Genomic DNA, 19601 nt, shown 5'->3' with positions numbered 1-19601 from the left:
GTGGGGAGGAGGTCCACGCAGCCCACACACAGTCGTGTGCACGTCAGAGCAGAAGGATGAAGGACAAAGGCTGCCATAGGAAGGTGGCAACAGTTACTAAGGATTTCCCTTCTCCTTGTTCCTTGTAGATGCTCTGTTTCTCGATCTCTGCACATACTGAAGTCTACAATTATTAAAAAAGTGTATGAGTCATCAGAATATTGGTTGCTGACTGTCACCAATTAATAATAATAACAACAGAAATAGCTATCATTCCCTCATGCTTACTAGATGACGTTTCTTACGTTACATAGACATTCTAAAATCTTTTGTATGTATAGGTGTGTATGTGTGTGTGGAAGGGGGGATTTAAGTGTGCACATACCACAGCGTATACTGGGAGGCAGGATACCTCTTGTTTTCCCACTGTTCTGGGTACTCCAGGCTAGCTGGCCACTGGGTGTCTAGGGAATTCACCTATCTCTGCCTATCATATTGCCAGGAATGCTGGGATTAGAGATACATGCCACTACACTGGGCTTTTGCATGTGCTCTGAGGCTGTAAACTCGGGTCGTCAGGCTTGCACCATGAGAGCTGTCTGTCACCCACTGAGCCGTCCACCTCCCCGGTCTCTGACAGAGAAATGATCTCATGTAATAGTCACCACAACCACACGGGGGCGCTATAAACTCGCTTTACCATTGCTTTTACACCATTGGATTATTCAAAGCAATGAGCTTCCAGGAAACGTGATGAGTCACACGGAGGTGACAGAACGAGTTCGAATTCAGGTACACAGATGCCGTTTTCTTATTTCTTCAGTTTCTTAGTGTTTTAACCCCCGTGGCAGAAGGGACTGATAGGGTGACTTTAGTATCTTGCCATGAACGTTTTTCAGCTACGAAGGATGGACACGGCTTCTTTTGGATCAGAAGAGCAGTGTAGCAGATGAAGACCATATTGGTACACCTCCCTTGTATTTCTCCCCCGTGCCTCTCACCCACAGAATCCTTCTCTAACTTAATCACACCAACTGTGCCATCCTCAGCGGAGCTGCTCCAGGAAACGTCCCCGCAGCCCCCTCCGCCCAAGTGAACCGCTGGCGAGCTTAAGTGAACCGCTGGCGAGCTTTCGGCTGCCTTCATTCAGCATGCCTAATGCAAGTGCTCAATTTAGGCTCAGGAAGACTCCGCAGTCCTGGTTAGTGGGGGAAAAGGGGGGTGGGGGGACTTGAACTCTCAAATCCCAGCTTTACGATTCTTCTTCGTCTAGTAACTCAGAAGCAGAGAACGTTCTGTGTGGAAACAGGGAGTCAAACATTACTAATCTTAGGTGGTCTTTCTTCAGATGCCCCTCAACTTGAGAAGGACTTACATAGTAACAAAAACCGTCTTAAGTGGAAAATACTGTAAGTTAAACAGGCATTTAGTATACACAACCTGTCAAACCACCTAACAAGAGAGTATTGTGTCAAATATAGGTAGTTTGCTCTTGTGATTGTGTGGCTGCTGGGAACTGTCACCGGGCATCCTGAGAGTATTGTACCATACAGCCCTTGAAGAAGATAAAAATTTAAAAAAAGGAAAAACCTGCAGCAAATCTTCATACCACTTTCACACTGTAGTAAAACTTTAAAAATGATAAATCAAACTATTTTAAGTCAGGGGCTGTCTATAACAAAGAAACTAAAGAAGATCCTGCAAGCCATCTCGTTAGAGCAAAAGAGCTCTGTGCCTTTTAGTGGCAATCTTAAGCAAAATAAAAATCAGTTTTCTATGAGTTAGCCAAGAGCAGGAGGTGTAAGAAAGCCCTGGTGACGTCTCAGTGGTGGAGCACGCCTTTAATCCCAGCACTTGGGAGGCAGAGGCAGACGGACTTCTGGGTTCGAGGCCAGCCTGGTCTACAGAGTGAGTTCCAGGATGTCCAGGGCTACACAGAAAAAAACCCTGTCTTTGGGGGGAGAAAAAGCCTGAATAAACCAAATTCCAGATGGAAATAAGCCTGGGATTAGAGGAGAAAGAAGATGAAGGTTAGACATCTGTGGATTTGGGAACCAGTTGTTTAGTCTCCACATCTGCCTCCTAGGCTCCCAGACTCCGTCTTCACGTTTGGTGGAGAAACTGGAAGGCGATTGATAGACAGAAGGAAAGAGACATCACTTGCACTTTTCATGGCAACTGGAATTGAAGTTGCTGCAAAAAGCGAGGCAAAGAGATGCAAAACAAATAAAAATCCCCAAACAGAAATGGCTGAAAACAATAAAAACAACGCTGGAAGTCGATTGAACACATTTCCGCTGGCCTAGCCTCCCTCCCTGCACCAGAAGTCAGAAGTGAACAAAAGCAAATCCAAAGTAACATCTTTGTATCCACTCTTCTTCTGTACATAGTATTTCCATTTAGAAATACTTTATTATCATTGTGTGTGGGCCTCTGAGTGGGAGCACACACAAGCCATGGCCAGCGTAGGGAGGTCAGAAGACAGCTGATGGGAGTCAGTCCTTCCTTCCCACCGTGGGATTCAAGGTTCAAGCACAAGTTCTCAGCATCATGGTATTTTTACCCACGGAGCCATCTTGCCAGCCCTATAGAGAGTATTTTTTTTTTTTTTTGGTTTTTTCGAGACAGGGTTTCTCTGTGGCTTTGGAGCCTGTCCTGGAACTAGCTCTGTAGACCAGGCTGGTCTCGAACTCACAGAGATCCACCTGTCTCTGCCTCCCAAGTGCTGGGATTACAGGCGTGCGCCACCACCGCCCGGCCCCCTATAGAGAGTATTTAGAATGCAATAAATAACCCGATTTGTCAGGTAGTAGAAAATGAAAAAAAAAAATACAACAATAACAAGAAAAAACATGCCTGATACACAACATTTTGAAAATTTTATTTAGTCCTTCTTAGCACGTATTAATTTCGGGGCCAATGGCTCCATTATAACCTTTCCATATAAGCACATTTACGCTAGTCTCTACCCTCAAAGGAAACTAGACTCACCTGAGAATAAGAGACCTCAGCTGAGAAAATGCTTCCATCGGATTGGCCTGGGGGGGTCATTTTATCGATTGATAATTGATGTGGAAGGACCTAGCCAACTGTGGGAGCTACTACCCCTGGGCAGATGGTATAGAAGAAAGCAAACCACGCAAACCGTGGAGAGCAAGCCTGCAAGGCGCTTTCTTGTCTAGTCTGTGTTTGAGTTCCTGCCTTCAGCGGCCTGTCTTGGCTCCCTTGGGTGAGGAACTGTAATTGAGAAAGATGTATCAGCCCAACCGATGCTTTGCTCCTCAAGTGACTTTTGGTCGTAGTGTTTTATTATGACATCAGAAAGCAAACCAGGACAGCACACATTAGTTGTCCTTGCTAGTGGATCTCACTGTGGGAACCACTGAAGGGCTTTTCCCAGGCAAATTCACGATCAGGTTTCTATAAAGGCTATTTCAGTTATTGAGTGGAGGACGGATGGTAGTTATCTAAACATGGTACAGGAGACCAGGTAGAAGGTCTCTTAGTTTAGTGACAGACGGTGATGACTTCAGGGGATTGAGGCGCGGTAGTGGAGATGATGAACAGTCTATGGGTGTGAACTATATGTTGGAGGTAAACCTGGTAAGGTGTGATGAGGTACTCAGTGTGAGCAGGGAGAGGGATAGGAGGTACCCATTTCACAGAAGGTATTGCTGTGGAAGGGGCAGGGGGCCATTAGGAGATCGAAAGAAGCTACTTGCCTGCCCCACGGCTTGGGATGCCCCAGAAGGTAGGTTACTTCTGAACAGTAGCAGTGCACAGAAGCACTGCCCTCAGAGAACCCAGAACCACTAACTCGGAGATGGAGGGGTAAAGATGTGTCCAAGGGAGTTGGGATTCTATAGGACACAGAGGAAGGGTTGAAATGGAGGCCAAGGTGATTGGCTGGGGGAGAGGAGATCAGAAACCTTATGGACTATGGGAAAGAAAATCTGGCTGTGCTTCTGGTTGGAACATGCTCTTTAGGAGTATCTCTCACAGCATTGTGATCACGTGACCCTTTAGGCTTCTCTGAACTCACGTCTTCTGTTCATTATTTGCTGATTTTCTGCTTTGTAGGTCTCTCATGGATCTTTCACAGATATGAACCCATGCCATGCTATAAGATTCGTGGAATTTGAAAACAAGAGCCCACGGAAGTGGTCAGGTGGTCAGTCTATATATCTGTCTATCTATCTATCTATCTATCTATCTATCTATCTATCTATCTATCTATCTTCTATCTACCTGTCATCTATCTATCCATTTTAGTTAGGATTTCTATTGCTGTGAAGAGACACCATGACCATGGAAACTCTTATAAAGGAAAAACACTTAATTAGGTTGACTTACATTTCCAGAGGTTTAGTCCATTATCATTATGGTATAACATGGTGGCTTGCATGCAGGCATGGTGCTGGAGAAGTAGCCGAGCGTCCTACATCTTGACTTGCAAGCAATAGGAAGTGCTCTAACACTGGGCAGTATCTTGAGCATATAAGAGACCTCAAAGCCTGCCTCCACAGTGACACACTTCCTCCTACAAGACCACACCTCCTCTAATAAGGCCACAACTCCTAATAGTGCTACTTCCTTTGGGGGCTATTTTCTTTCAAGCCACCATCATCTATGCACACCTACTATGGTAGACAAAACATAGGGCAAAGCCATAGCAATCTATTTATTTGTTTGTTTGTTGTTTATTTACTTACTTATATTGGGGTCAAACCTACAATGTTGTGCATCCGAGACAAGGGCTCTAACCCTGAGCTATACCTCCAGCCCTAGGTCAGTGACGGAAGAGCGGGTTTCTAGTGTTGGTTCTTTGCTCTCTAGTTGAAGGTATGTCACCTCTGTTTTAAAGGTCTTTGTTATGTGGCCTTACTGATGTACAGCTCACAAGGATTTTTCATGACAATTGCTTCATTTGCTCTCAAAAGTCTCTGGGACAGGAAGATAGACCACTCTACGGGCGAGAATACCGTTGTTTAGCCAGATGAAGCGCCTTATTAAAAACTTGTATAGATCAGTGCTCGGCTTTATGCCTTAAGGGATCTTTGGCCTTCACACAAGACCGTACGGCTTTTGTTAAACATCTCAGAAGCTGCCAAGCCCTGTTGACCCTCAGTCATCAAAGAAGACATTTTTATCATACTTCCTGTGCATACCTCACACTACGTAGGAGGTCAGTAGAAGGCCGTGGCTCAGTGTTCTCTGGGACTGTGCTGGTGGTACTATGCAGGTTATCCTGCACCTTTGGGGGATTCTTGTTTTCTAAAGAGCTTGCAGCCAGGCTAGAATCAGTTCAGGCCAGGCAGTTTGTACAATGTGCTGCTGCCATTGACACTTTACATGAACTCGGTGAAGCTGTCTAGTCCAGCTACAATTCAGAAGACTCGTTTTTCAAAAGGGGAGATTCGCACCTGAGCTTTGACTGTGGAAGGGTGAAAATAACCATCCCCAACACATGAGACTTAGAGCTTTGAGAACACATTAGGCATTTGTTAAATGGTTGTACTCTGAAGACGTAAAGGTATCTACACAGAACCCCAGTAGGGCTTTGAACGAGACTATTGAATTGACACAGTGTCAACTGGGCTGGAAACTCAGAAGTGGCAGCCAGCAAGCATTTGTTAGTGATGAGCTGCTGTATTCAAAGTCAGACCTTGCATTTATTGGGCTGCTCAGTGGAGCAAGCAGATGTCCTTGTTCCAAAAGGTTCACTAGCCACACGGGTCCTCATGTCTCATAAGCCACACATACAGTGACTCTGCCTTGCAGCTCAGCTGACTCTTTGCTCACCGGCTTGGCCATGAGGCGCCTACAGCTGGTCCTTGTGGTCTTTGCCTTGCTCTGCTGTGTTCCACCAGGTAAAATGAATCCCTTTGCTTACAGAATTGTGGTGTGAGGCTCTACAAGACCGAGACAAAGGCAGGGCCAAGAGAACAGAAGTAAAAGCCGGAGGAATATGGGCAGAGATGCATGCTGTGGGTTGCTGCAGGGAACGAAGAGATGACCTGAGGGCACTAACAGGAGATGGCTCTCTTCAGAGAAGAACTGGCTCTGAATTTGGGTCTTGAGCATCTCGGAAGCTTGTCAGTGAGGCTGGAGGGATGTGGGCAGAAATGGGGCAGAGGGGAGTGAAAACTCTTAGAGCAAAGACAGGACATAAGGTAGAAGGGAAGCTGTCCCCCAAGGACTCTCATGGTTGGCTGTTCCCACACTTTCTTGTTTATTTAGAAGTCAAGGCAAATGTTACAGTGAGAAGAATCTAAACACTGAGCTAGTCGTCAGTCTGCATTAAATTCCTTTGTAGCATAGCTGGATCCTGTGAGGGCATCAGGTTGAGTAGCCAAACTGTGCTCTGGACAGGGGGGAGTCATGTGGGAATATGAAGAAACCCCCCACTTAGTAGCTAACATAGGGGCTTGTGGGTGTTCAGAAAGCTCCTTCTTCCTACCTCAAACCTTCACATTCAAAAGTTGCCACTTGAGAATCAAGAGTGAACCATGAAAAAGACAGACACACCTGGGCACACACTGAGACGGTTGCTGCTCTTGGGTGCGGCAGGATCTCTGGATGCTGCACCGTGTCTCCTCTTGAGTCCTCTGTCTCCAGAGGGGCTGCTCTGCTAGTGAACATGCAGCAGGCAACTTTGCTTACCAGCAGCATTTGACCATACACTATTCATTCTGCACACATTGATTCTTTCTGCAGATCAAAGTCTAATCCATGGGTCTATGCTGGCAGCTAGAAGAGAGAGCAAGGCTTGCCATAGAAGAGAGGGATAGCCCGGGCTACACCCATTCCCATGAACTGCCCCCCCCACCTCCCCGTCCATTACTCCTTGGCTTCCAAGGGCACCTAGGTATTAACATTGATAGACTTAGGTATGGGTTTTAGGTACTTCGAGCCATTTCTTTCCTATTATCCCATAGGATACCCCTGAGTACTCTGTAATTGAGCTAGGACAGGTAACGGGGCACTTAACAAAAAATCATTGGACACATCAGGGTGGGACTGATGGCTTCTGAATTCTAGGCCATTGGTCTTCCTTCCTTCAGAATGAAGTTTTGACAACCGAAAGCTACCTGGGAGATGTTCGTGTCTCCTGGTATGGAGTCTCTGCAGACCCCCGGAACTTCTTTGCTGAATGATCTTTCCATGTAGAAAATAGCGGCACGCTGAACCTACTGTGTTGTCCTGTACATATAAATGACCAGTAGTTCATGTCATTCTGGATCATGAGAGCTAATGGCTTATAACAGGGCCCCTGAAAGGTGAGGCCAAAGCAACCAGAAGGGGTATGTAGTCATAGATATGATGGATATATCTATCTGATTATGTGAAGTTTCTTATTAAACTGTATGGTGAGTTGAAAGTCTAATTTATCCATGACACTGGAGACAATAACTATCACATTAACCTTTCTTTTTTCTGTTTGTAGCTAGAAGCGGACTGAATATTTACATACGACGAATTTTTGATACATGCTGGCTAGCAAAAGGCATTTGCAGGGAAAAATGTCAGAAAGAGGAAATTTATAACATTTTTTGTGGTACTCATTTCCTGTGCTGTATCAGCAAAAAGGACATGCCCACGCTGTTCGTGAAGTAACTGTGAGTATCCAGGCTCTCCTGCCGGTGTCTCTGGGAATTCTGAGAAGCTCAGTCGCACTGTTAAAATGCTGGCTGTGGTCCGTCAGCGCTTCTGTAGGCTTACCTTTCTTCGGGAAATACTTTGAATTAAATTCTTTGTTGCCAGTGTTTTTCTCATGACCCCATGAGGGACATTTCCTCAGGCGTTTCTAAAGGAGAAGTCCCAGGACCCGTTTTTTTAACCTTGTGTCAAAGGAATTATCTAGTAGTTACTTCTTTGAAACATGCTCTTGGGCGGCTGCAGACAGATCCCGGGGTTCTCACTCATGCTAAGCAAGGGTTCTACAACTGAGCTAGATCAGCCCCAGTTGGATCCTCCTGGTCTGACTTCTGCTCTGAAATGCTTTGGGGAAATGTATTCCATTGTTTCACGTGACTATAGTCACCATTCTCCATGGTGTGTAGGATTCTGTAGGAGAACTTACCTGTGGCTTTTCCTGGGTAGCTACATGATTGCATCTACAGTTTTCAGTTTGGGACTTTTTACAAGTAGTGTTGTGACAGACATTTCTTTCTTCCTTTTTATAGGTCACATTCAGTTTTAGTAGATCCACGTGTAGTTGCGGACCCAGAAACCTCGCCTCTGTCTCTCAAATTGATTGTACCGATTATTGTTCTCACCTATTTTGTTACTTCTTATTCTGGCTCCCAGCTAGTGTTTTCTGTCCCCGGCCTCCCTCCAGGGTATGTATACTAATGATACATAGTAACTGAATTCACCTATGATTAATAAACTTTTACTCTCTGGTCATATGTCCTTGTTTGTGACTGGCATACAGCTGGAAGTTGGAGCACTGTGTATCCCTATTCGCAAAGGGCTTACTCAAGCTTATGTAGAAAATAGGAAAATAAAAGTCACCTGGAAAGCAGCTAAATGGAAGTATTGAGTAAGCAGTAGATTTTTCTATTGGTTAGTGAGACGACATCATTTAAAGCTTTCTGTTGGGCAGGGATGCAGCTCGGTTTGCAGAGCGCTTTCCCAGCAGGCATGAAGCCTTGACCTCTTTCCTCAGCCTCTGCTCCCGGGGGCTGAATTACAGGCGTGCCCAACGGTACTGGGCTTTTGACTTTTCTATCTATGTGAAAAGCAGAGCATGAAGTCATCTTACTATTGTGTTCCCATCAACTTCTCCTCTCAGATCTGTCCATTTTTGCTTTGTTTACTTAGATTCTTAGATGTGATGATCACGTAAACTTTTCAAATTAAAAAAAAAAACATTAGGAAGAACTTGAAATACTTTTTTCTTTCTGTATAAGCTTTCTGACTCTCCCTGACTCTCTCAGAGCAGTATCTGCTTGGCTGTTCTGTAGCTACACCTCATAATTTATCTTTACACTTGTATATTCTCTTTCCCTTTCTATTTTTAGATGGGTTGGTTGTCAGGGATATGTCTCCAAGCTGGTGGGTCTTTCCTTCTGCTTGACCTTGTCTGATGTTAAACCTCCTCACTAAAGATTTCAATTCAGTTATTATATTATTCAACTATGAAATATCTCCCTCCCTCCCTCCCTCCTTCCCTCCCTCCCTCCCTCCCTCTCTCTCTCTCTCTCTCTCTCTCTCTCTCTCTCTCTCTCTCTCTCTCTCTCTTTTGGTGCGGAGTGATTTTTTTTTTCTCACACCCTCATTGAAATTTTGGTTTGGGGAATGGGGAAGTGTCTACTAATGAAACACCTTGCCAGAGATCACATCCAGGCCAGTTAGAAACCTGATCTTCAGGCATTGTCTGGGAGTGAGCAGACAAACAAACCACTTCCAGGTTGAAGGTAGGAGTTGGTTATCCTGTCCATTCTTTCTGTGTTAATGGGGGGGGGGGGGGGAGCCACAGAAAGCACTCACTCACGTCTGATTAAAATTGCGCTTGCAACCGGCCGGAATTGTTCATTGCCCTTCCTTCCAAAGGTCCAGAGTTCGATTCCTGTCACCGACACGGTGACTCACGGCCATCTGTCCTGAGGTCTGGCACCCTCTCTTGTGGCCTGTGGGGGGGGGAAATTTCTCTTGCTCCTTGTGATCTTATTCTCGAAGAGGAACAGTGGATTTTTGATTTTCTTCACTTGCTCGTTAGGGTCAGTGGCCTCCTCCAGTCTCCTCACATACCGATGAGACTTGTGGGGACCATTCCTATGTATTGGAAAATACCAATTTATAGAATTATCGTAGTCCATTCGTTTAACAGATGAAAATCATGTAACTTGTGAGTTTTGGGCAAATCTAAAGAAGTTTCTGGGCATCTCTCTATATCTGTATTTTTCTACCTCAAGCTGGTGAGAATATGAGTTTTTGTGCCCACAAATGACTAGGAGTAAGAGTATTAGTTTATATAAAAACTATATATTTAGTCTTTAGAGGAACAGAGTATTTCCCAAACTGCACCATTTTGCATTTCCACCAGCAGAAGAGAATTAATTGGTCATCATTCTTACCAGTACTTGCTATTTTCGGATTAAAATAATTACCCTTACTTGTCTATGCAGTCTTAATTCATTGTGACCATTGTGGTTCCTTAATGATTAAGCTTTCTGGAAATCTCTTTATGTGTTTATTTGGCAAACAAGTCCTGTGATTATAGAGTCTGAGAAGTCCGGGTACCTTCCATCTACAAACTGGGAACTTAGGAAACTCTACACTAGTTCAGCCTAAGTCCAGAGGTCTAAGACCAACGAGTCAGCGGTGCAAACCCGAGACTTCAAATGGTGGTGAAGACACAATGAGCTATTCCTGTTCATGTGCCCGGGAGGAAGGGTGAGCCACGAGTTACTTCATGTATCATCATGGCTGTGTTCTCGAAGGCCATGCGTGCTACTGGGGTTGGCTCCCCAATCCTGACAGGCTGGTTTCTAGTCCTGCTGCCTCTCAATTGGCCTCACCTGACGGTTGGAAGGGCCCCGGGCTGTGCAAACAACCCCCCTCTTCCAGTACACGTTTTCGGCAGAGGGAAATTGGCGTAGTATATTCTCTGTGGGAAATAACTGCTCAGCTCCAGGACAAGCTCAACTTTAGTTTTTCATCTTGCACTTTTCTGCCGTTCACCCCTTCTCTCGTCTCCCTGGTAAACTGCTGCCCAGGCTTTAAAGCCTTTCAGAGGCTTTTGGTTTTCTGCCAAAAGTTTCCCCTGGGAACTCTGATTCAATACAAATCTTGTCACATTCGCTTCTGAAACTTAGACAGGCTCTGCCATCTGCTTCCCTGCCCCCATCTCATCATGAATTTTTTAGCACCTAAAACCCCATTTATGTGCTGGTCCCCATCACTACAGTGTCCCAGGGCCTGTGACAGTCATCCCCCATCATGAGCCGCAACAAAATAACTAAAGTCCTATACAGTTCCCAAAGTTCCCAGGACTTAGCTTGTGTCTCTTGCTTTACCAAGCTAGGGAACCTGGAAACCAAACCCTGTCTCTCTCCTGTCCAGTTTTCTCAGCAATGCCGGTCCTTCCTGGGACCCACGGCCAGCACTAAAGCAAGTGTCCCTAATGGCTCGTATGGACCAGCCTCTCACATCAGGTCACATCACACAGCTTGGATCTCAAGAAAGGGAAAGCAGCCATGTTGCTCCGTTTCTCGACTTCTTCAGTCCTCAGACTGATCCCAGCTGTCCCCATGACCCATGACCTCATGGGCCATGCTATAAAGGACTCTCTCTCATTTCCGTTTAAAAGACTTCTTCAATTCAAACAGCTCTGATGCAGGTTGATAATTTCCAGTTATAACTCCTAGTTTTCTATATGGGGCCACTACCAAGGCCCCTGTGTATACACCGAATCATAGATTTCACGTCTCCATATTCGTGTGACGGCCTCCACTTATTAAGGAGGCTTGACACTCTGTATAGAGAGGGGGCACACTCTCTGCTTCGTTGAGTGGATAAAAGCAAAGGTGGGACGAGGAGAAAGACAGACTTCTATCTCTGCACCACTGTGAGCAGGATCGGTCATGTGTCTCCATGCCTCCTGGGATGCTTCACGCGCAGATGGCTTGACTTTGGTGGTCCATCTCATATCACTCACAACAGAGGCCATACCACTGCCAACTCAGCAACCAGTGGGGAAGGCGGTCACGGTGGGACCACCCTCATGATGGCTTCGCCCTCCGTCAAATCAGCCTTAGTTACACGAAGCCTTGCCACCCACCTCAGGGGCCATGTAACTGCTCAGCCTTACCCCATGTTGGCTTTTTGTCTGTCCATGTTCAGGCTCTAACTGTGTCGTGGGACATTTTCTAGGGATAGGTGAATAGGGGTCTGTTCTCTCTGGGGCACCAAAGACAGCCAAGAGATGATTCCACCCGTGTGTATTGACAGGTCATTGAGTTTATTGGAGTTGCTTATGGGGGTGGAGTGGGGGGAGATGATGATGATGATAGACCCTCAGGCAGGGGCATCACTGAGAAGCCCGTTCCAAGATGGGCGATGCATCCCCAGAGCTTCCTGCACGGCCTGTAGGGAGCTGCACTGCAGCGTCTCCTGGAATGGCCGCCGTGAATGGAACCTCGGAGGCAGGCTTTGTGAGTCTCATAATTGTCTAAGCTTTTAGAGCCTTGTAAGCCTTGTGACCTCTCTGTTTATGTTACACTAGCTAGTGCTACTATCCGTGGATGTTTTCTAGAAATACAATTGAGTTTTGCATATTGACCCATTATCTGGTAACTTTGCTGAACTCTTCTTTTTTTTCTTTTAATTTGGTTTTTTGAGACAGGGTATCTTTCTGTAGCCCTGGCTGTCCTGGAACTCGCTCTGTAGAACAGGCCAGTCTCAAATCAGAGATCCACCTGTCTCTGTCTCCTGAGTGCTGGGATTAAAGGCGTGTACCACCATCACCACCGGACGTGAACTAATTTCTTAGTTCCCATAATTGTTTTCAATAGATGCTTTGAGATTGTTCATGTAGTTGATCTGAGACAAGAGGTTTTCTTTGTATTTAATTGGTGGCCTTTGACCTTTCCTCTTCATCACACTGTATAGTAATCCTCCCCACCCCTCTGTAAGACACTGAGAACAGGTACTTTCTTCTTTATTTTTTTAGTGTTTGTGTGTGCATGAGTTTTTTGCCTGCAGGTATGCCTATGACATTGTGTGCAGTGCCCCCAAGAGGTCAGAAGAAGGCGTCAGATACCCTGAAATTTAAGCTACAGGTGGTTGTGAGCCACCATGTGGGTGCTGGGAATTGAACTCAGGACCTCTGGAAGAAGAGTCAGTGCTCTTAACCACTGAGCCATCTCTCCAGCCACTCTCCTTGCACTATGACGAATGGAACTCTCGTTGCCAGAATTGGCGAAAGCACCTTTACCCACCGAGCCATCTTCATGGCCCTGTTTATGTAACTCATGTCTTTCATAACGTGTAGTGACAGTAACCGGTGTCTAAAGTGTCACTTGCACACTTTTTATGGCTCAGATCTGAAATGCCCCGCAAAGGCTCGTCTGTTGACGCGTAGTCTTCAACACAGCAGCTTTAGAGGAGTAAGCAGATGGTGGGGCTCTGACTTCCTTAGTCCAGCCCGTGCTCCTAAGGTGATGGGCTTTGGGGAAGTGAGGGAAACTTTGGTGAAGGGCGCTAGTCCTGACTGAGCATGCGCCAAGGACTACGTACTGTCCCAGGCTTCCTCCTCGCAAACCCATCTCCTTATTCATTCCTAGGTTGGCAGCTTTGCTCTGTCACATGCTCCCTGCCCTGGCATTCTGCCTGGTGCAGTTCCAGGAGCAAGGAACCACAGGACTGTGGGCTGAAATCTTTGAAGTATGAGCCAAAGCAAACGTTTCCTCTTTTAAGTGGCATTCCTTGGGGATTTTAGCCACAGCAATGAAAACTAATGTGTTAACACGGGCACCTTCTATGTTTAACGACATCCGAGCCCCAGGGACTGAGTGTTTTCTAGGTTAGAAAGACATTTAAAACTGGAGAGGACAACTTACCCATGAGTTTGTACCCGAATCCTCCCTCGTTAGAACTCTAAATGAGGACTCCGGACTAAAAATGAGGGTGTATTAAGGGGTTTGTTTGTTTGTTTTTGTTTTGAGTCTGCCAGTAGAGGCTGTTAAGCTTCCACGGAAGGCCATGGACCCAATGCAAAAACATGTCATTTTCATGGCTCAAGCGGTTTCCAGCCCCAATTACTTTAACTACTAAGACTCTCTTGGAAGGCTAGGGCTAAACTGGGTCAAGGTTAGATCATTGTCTTGGTTAAATAATAAGCACATTGGACAACACTGCCGGAAAAAACATCCCTAGGGACACAGCGCGTCTGTGCCCACCCACCAGAGTCTCCCTAGCAGGCAATGTAGAAGTTCAGATGACGTTTAAAGACAGGAAGCTAGCTACAAAGTGTCTGGGCCCATCTGCCCTTGGCCTAGAAACCTTACACAATGGATTGGGAAACGAGGGGAGTGAGAGGAGCGCATCAACACCAGGGAGAGGAAACTGCCAACGGTAAGACTGAAATCTGTTCTGACGAGGAGCAGCGGTGCCCCAGGAGGTTGAACGCCGTGTTATAACCCCATGACTTAGGTCTATAAAAACTACACAAATTAAACTCCCCATCTCTAAAATCATCCAATTTACACACACGAGTAAATGAATTAAATATATAGTCATTAAAAAGAAATCCAAGCCTGGCGGTGGTGGCACATGCCTTTAATCCCAGCACTCGGGAGGCAGAGGCAGGAGGATCTCTGTGAGTTCGAGGCCAGCCTGGTCTACAAGAGCTAGTTCCAGGACAGGTACCAAAAACTACAGAGAAACCCTGTCTCGAAAATCCAAAAAAGAAAGAAAGAAAGAAAGAAAGAAAGAAAGAAAGAAAGAATTCCAAACGACCAATTAAATTCTGAAAAGTGTTCAGTCTTTTTATCTGTCAGGAAAATGAAAAATCAAAAGTGCATATTCCAGGGGAAGGAGAGACAGGTCATTCACTGCCTGCACTTTAAATTGCAGAGGACCCTGGCTTGATTCTCAGCTTCCTCAGTGGCTCCCAACTGTAATTCTGGTTCCATAGGGCCGGGCTCCCTCTTCTGGTTTCCACCAGCTCCTGCATGTAAGAGGTGTACATAAACTTAATACAAGCACAACACGCATTTGCCATTCACATTTAAAAAAATAAATTCTTTTTAAAAATTATTAAAATGTCTCCAGATCCCATCTCACTTGTGTCTGGGTGGCTATCATCAAGCAGTCGCACGGCAGTGGGGGTGGGGCCGCGGGAGCCGGTCACAGCTGTGCGTGTTGGCCGTGGGAGGAGGCGGCGCCCGGCTCTCACGACAATGGCCGGGTTGCAGGCGCTGGTGTGCTGCGCACACTGGTGTGGCGGGCACTACACGCACTGCTCTGCCCGCACTGTACGCTCATGTCGGCGCTGCGCGTGCACCCGGGCACTTGGAGCTGGATCTGGCGGCTCCCCAAGCCTCTGGCGAACCGTGGGAACCCTCGTCGCAGTCCCTGCCCGCACCCACAGCAGCACCCTCACTTGCACCACCTCCCACACAGGGACCCTGCTCTGGCCGGACCCTGTACAAGCTGCCAGTGCACTTGACTCTGCTGATCACGGAGCTGGAGCACAACTTCTCGGACGTGGCGAGCATCGTGGTGTGGTGCGTGGCTGCGGGGATCTCCTACGTTAGCGTCTACGACCACCAAGGTGTTTTCAAGAGAAATAATTCCAGACTGATGGGGGAAATTTTAAAACGACGACAGGAACTTTCGGGCTTAGATTGTTCCAGGTACTCAGCAGAGTTGGAAGAGAGTATTGACAAAGACGGTCTAGTTTTAAATTGCTGGTAGGCAGTGCAGGTGCTGTCCCCCAGAAGACGGAAAAGCAGACGTAGTGAGAGCCGCCCGGGACTTCTGCCAGTTGGTGGCGCTGCAGCAACGGAGAGCCACAGATCTGAACGTAGAAGTGTTTGACGGCTTGCTTCGTTCCCAGGGCTTCCCGGATCCGGATTTAGTACTGAAGTTTGGTTCTGTGGAGAGCACACTAGGCTTTCTCCCTTGGCAAATCAGACTGACTGAGATCATCTCCTTGCCATCTCACCTCAACCTCAGTTACGAGCACTTCTTCTCTGCCCTTTGTCTGTACGCGGCGAGTGAACCGCGTCTGGGAAAGTAGTGGTCCCTGTTCGCACGATGCGATTCAGGCTTTTGAAACAAAGGACCCCAGTAATGTTTACATCACTCTGATGTTTACAAAGTACCTATAAGACCCTGTGCACATAGTTCATAACCTTATAATTTATCAGCAGACACAGAGTGTCTTACTTGAGAGTGCACTTGTGTGTTTGGAAAGAAACAAAGAGGAAGCCGGGAATGCAGCAATAGGTGGGAGCCATTGGCTTTAGAGGCCTCAGCTGTACAACTTCCCCGGTTTTGTGAATTACAGGGATGATTAGAGGTGGCCGTTTGGAGTGGGGTGAGGGTAATTTTTGTTCAGCTTATCCTAGTAACCAAACTTTTATTTTTAAGACTAATATATTGACTTATTAAATGGGAGTATTCTCATTTTGAGGGCGATTCAGAGGAGCGGGATCCTGTATTCACACTCAGGTTCAGAACAACTCTCTCTCCTTGGGTTTCCGGCCGCTTCCATTGCTTTGTTCTAGGAAGCGATGACTTTTGAGTACTGCTTTGGTGCCTGTGTTCTGGATTGTGAAGATCATTGGGAAAAATAAAATCGTTCAGTATTGAATGAAGTGCAGAAAATAAAAATTTCAAATGTTGAATTAGGCAGTCAAAAACTAGATTAATAATCTTCTTAGAGGTGGAAAATTCCCTTAAAAGGCAGTTTTTGATGCCTTAGCTGGTATGCGTAGCATGCGACAAAGGACCCGAAAAACATTTCCATTAGCTTTTGATTAAAATGAGCACTTGAGAGAAGCTACCAGGCAGCTCATTTCCTCCGAAGTAGCCCGTTCCCCTTCCAAGTAACACCTGGGGTTCCCTCCGCCCCTCAGTAAATCTCAGGAACAGTCTTGCATAGATATTTAAGTAAGATGGAGCCTTTGCCATCAAAGTCCAGGAAGACAATTTAGCTTGATTATTTATGTTCTCTAGTGTCCCAGAGAACAGGCTCTGTTACTTTAAGAATAAGTCCGTTCTTGACAGGGACTTAATGTTTTTCCCATACTGCTCAAGTTCTGATGGCAGCCACTCTTAATATGTGATGCACGGTTTTCCAAAAGCTCTTCCCAGCAAGAGCCATGCACACCTAGAGTGGAGCCCTTTAAATACCAGGCCCCAGAAATCGGAAAAACAGCCAAGAAAAAAAACTGCGTTTGAAAAGTATAATCTAGAATAGCTTCTCAGATTCAGAGGGGAAGAATATGTTTTAGCTTGGGATTACAAACCCCAATTATGATGTTAAAAATATACTTACAATAAAAATGATTAAAATGAATTTTGGTCCAGTAATATTACTTTGCACTTAAGTGGGTTTTTTTTAAAAAATTCTTTTTTTAAAGGTCTTAATTATTGCCAAAATCTTGTGTGAAGCTACAGCATATGTAAACATTATTAGAAAATCTTTCATTTCTGGTGTCCCTTGCAGTGATCTATGTTCCATTGGTTTTTATTCCCCCTAGGGGGACTAACTTTAAAAAAGTTAATGTCTTTCATTAACATGATATACATATTCTTAACAGATCTTCCGGGGTTTAGTCAGTTTTAGTGAATTAAACTTAGCTTAATTGAAGAAAAGGGATTTAAGATTGGTTAGCTGGATGTGGTCGTGCATATCTTTAATCCCAGCACTCAGTGGGCAGAGGCATGTGGATCTCTGTGAGTTCGAGGCCAACCTGGTCTACTAGTGAGTTCCAGGATAGCTAGGACTAAACCAAGAAACCATGTTTCAAACAAACAAAAAACAAGCAACAAACAAACAAAAGCCAAAGACAACAATAAAAAACACTCAGAAAAACAAGCCCATTGAGATAGAATCAAAATCCTAAATCTGTTGTAGTCTGAAAAAGAATTGCTTAAGCAAGCAACTAGGGTGTGGATTTAAGTGTGAACATTCCAGAACCTTCTTATATGATTGCTAATTCAATCTAGACAGCTTGAAGTGTCAGAATCATCTCAAGCTGGGCACCACCAAAAGCCCCTTTGAGCATCCGAGGAGATATAGGTCTTTGTGTGTATTAAAGGGTGTTTTATTTAAATTGTTTCTTCTTGGGATTCTCCACAATTGAAAAACTGCCAAGCTGAACCAGTTTGCAGATGGGAGCTTGGAGCGCATAAAGCAGCTGGAGGGTCTGAAGGCCATTCTGAAGCTGGATTGTGGCTTGCTTCTTCAAACTGACTGGTTACTGTATGAAGGCGAAAAGCTGATTAAGACGTGAATAGCAGATTCCGGTACATTATGACTGAGCCTTGGATGCTTGCTTCTGACCAGAAAATGCTGCATTATCAATGAACAGTGTCAAATAAATTATGCACTTCTACGATGCACTCTTTGAATGCGTGCTAATTAGTGCCCCCCCATCCCCCACCCCCATCTGTGCGGTGGTTCCCGTCTTAGAATCGGTGAAGCTTTTGTGATGTTTGGAGTAGAGATTTTGGCAACATGTAAACAATGTGTACAGCAGGTTTTTATGATTGACGAATCAAATTTATTGAATTTGATTAATAAAAGTGGAAACATGTATGAATGAAAATTCAATAAAACAATATACTTTCTTCATGGACCATAGTGGTCATGTGAATATTGTATTTATTCTGAACTGTGACCAAAGAAGGACTGTTTATTTATTTATTTGGAGATAGAGACTGTTTCATAACTGGTATGTTCTTTTCTAGAGCATATTCTCATTTTTCCCAGGTAAACCTTCACAGTGTTACACAGTTTGTTTTTTTATTTAAACCAAGAGGGTTGGTGTCACTTTTGCCAGAACTGTCGAATAAAAGTCGAATTTTCACCGAATCTAGAAATGGTGACTTCCATTTTTAAACCATTTAAGAATGACTTGGACAATTCTTACAAGGCAGGAAGTTGAAAGGTAAGAAGTGTGACTTGCCTTAGCACAGAGCGTGCGCGGTCTAACCCAGGACCTAGCTGTAGACGATTTCATGCGTGCGGCTCTCACCTAAAACCAGGACCCCCACGAAGGTCGCGCTTTGACTCTGGTTAATGGGAGCTGCCTTTAACAAAAGGGACCTTAAGACGGGGTGAAAGAAAACCCAGCGCCTGGGTCAGCAGTAGCCCAGGATCTAACTGATCGCTGCAAACAGATCAAAGTTACAGAAAAGGAAACTGTGAAAAGAATTTGGCTCAGGCTTAAAAACATTTGCTGTAAATAATAACAACATTTAAGAAAATTAGAGGCCAGGTGGTGGTGCACACCTTTAATCCCAGCACTCGGGAGGCAGAGGCAGGCGGATCTCTGTGAGTTTGAGGCCAGCCTGGTCTACAGCTTGAGTTCCAGGACAGGCTCCAAAGCTACAAAGAAACCCTGTCTCGAAAAAAAACAAAAGGAAAAAAGAAAATGAGAGGATTTAGAGAAATAAAAATCAAGAGACCTTGATTACATTGTGATGACAATCTTTCCTATGTTTTATTTTAAAAAACGCATGATAAGAATAAAAAAGATATTCTTTTGAACAAGAAAGAGAGAAAGCAAACAACAAATGCCGGCAAGGTTGTAGAAGAAAGGAACTTTTATACACAGCCATAGGGGATACACTAGTGCAGCTGCTATGGAAATCAGGCCAGAGGTCCCACAAAACACGAAACATGGAGTGGGCATGCGGTTCAGCCGTTTCATTCCCCCGGTCTGTGCCTTGAGGAATCGAAGTCAGCACCACACAGAGATACTGCACACCCTTGTCTTCACAGCAGCCATGGCACAGGCCTACCTAGATGCCCACCAGGAGATGAATGAACACGCACAGTCTACATCCACAATGAAACTGTGGAGAACCATTAACAAAAATGAACTTCTGGATAAGAAGCTGAGCCAGAGGCTGCCGCTATGTGAGCTGGTGAAGGA

General features: G+C 45.3%; 1 protein-coding gene and 1 pseudogene across 1 annotated transcript; both read left to right on the top strand.

Moving 5' to 3' along the window:
• Nucleotides 1-5791: 5791 nt before the first annotated feature.
• Defb135 (defensin beta 135) lies at nt 5792-7596 on the top strand. Its single transcript, XM_075950089.1, has 2 exons — nt 5792-5849; nt 7427-7596. The coding sequence occupies exons 1-2, from the start codon at nt 5792-5794 to the stop codon at nt 7594-7596; spliced, it is 228 nt and encodes a 75-aa protein (XP_075806204.1).
• Nucleotides 7597-12038: 4442 nt separating this feature from the next.
• LOC142835621 (dehydrodolichyl diphosphate synthase complex subunit NUS1 pseudogene) lies at nt 12039-15730 on the top strand (annotated as a pseudogene).
• Nucleotides 15731-19601: the final 3871 nt, after the last annotated feature.

This window comes from Microtus pennsylvanicus, chromosome 15, assembly GCF_037038515.1.
Source record: "Microtus pennsylvanicus isolate mMicPen1 chromosome 15, mMicPen1.hap1, whole genome shotgun sequence".
In the NCBI taxonomy this organism is placed as follows: domain Eukaryota; kingdom Metazoa; phylum Chordata; class Mammalia; order Rodentia; family Cricetidae; genus Microtus; species Microtus pennsylvanicus.
The sequence above is the reverse complement of the archived record's forward strand: the minus strand, read 5'-3'. Positions and strand labels throughout refer to the sequence as shown.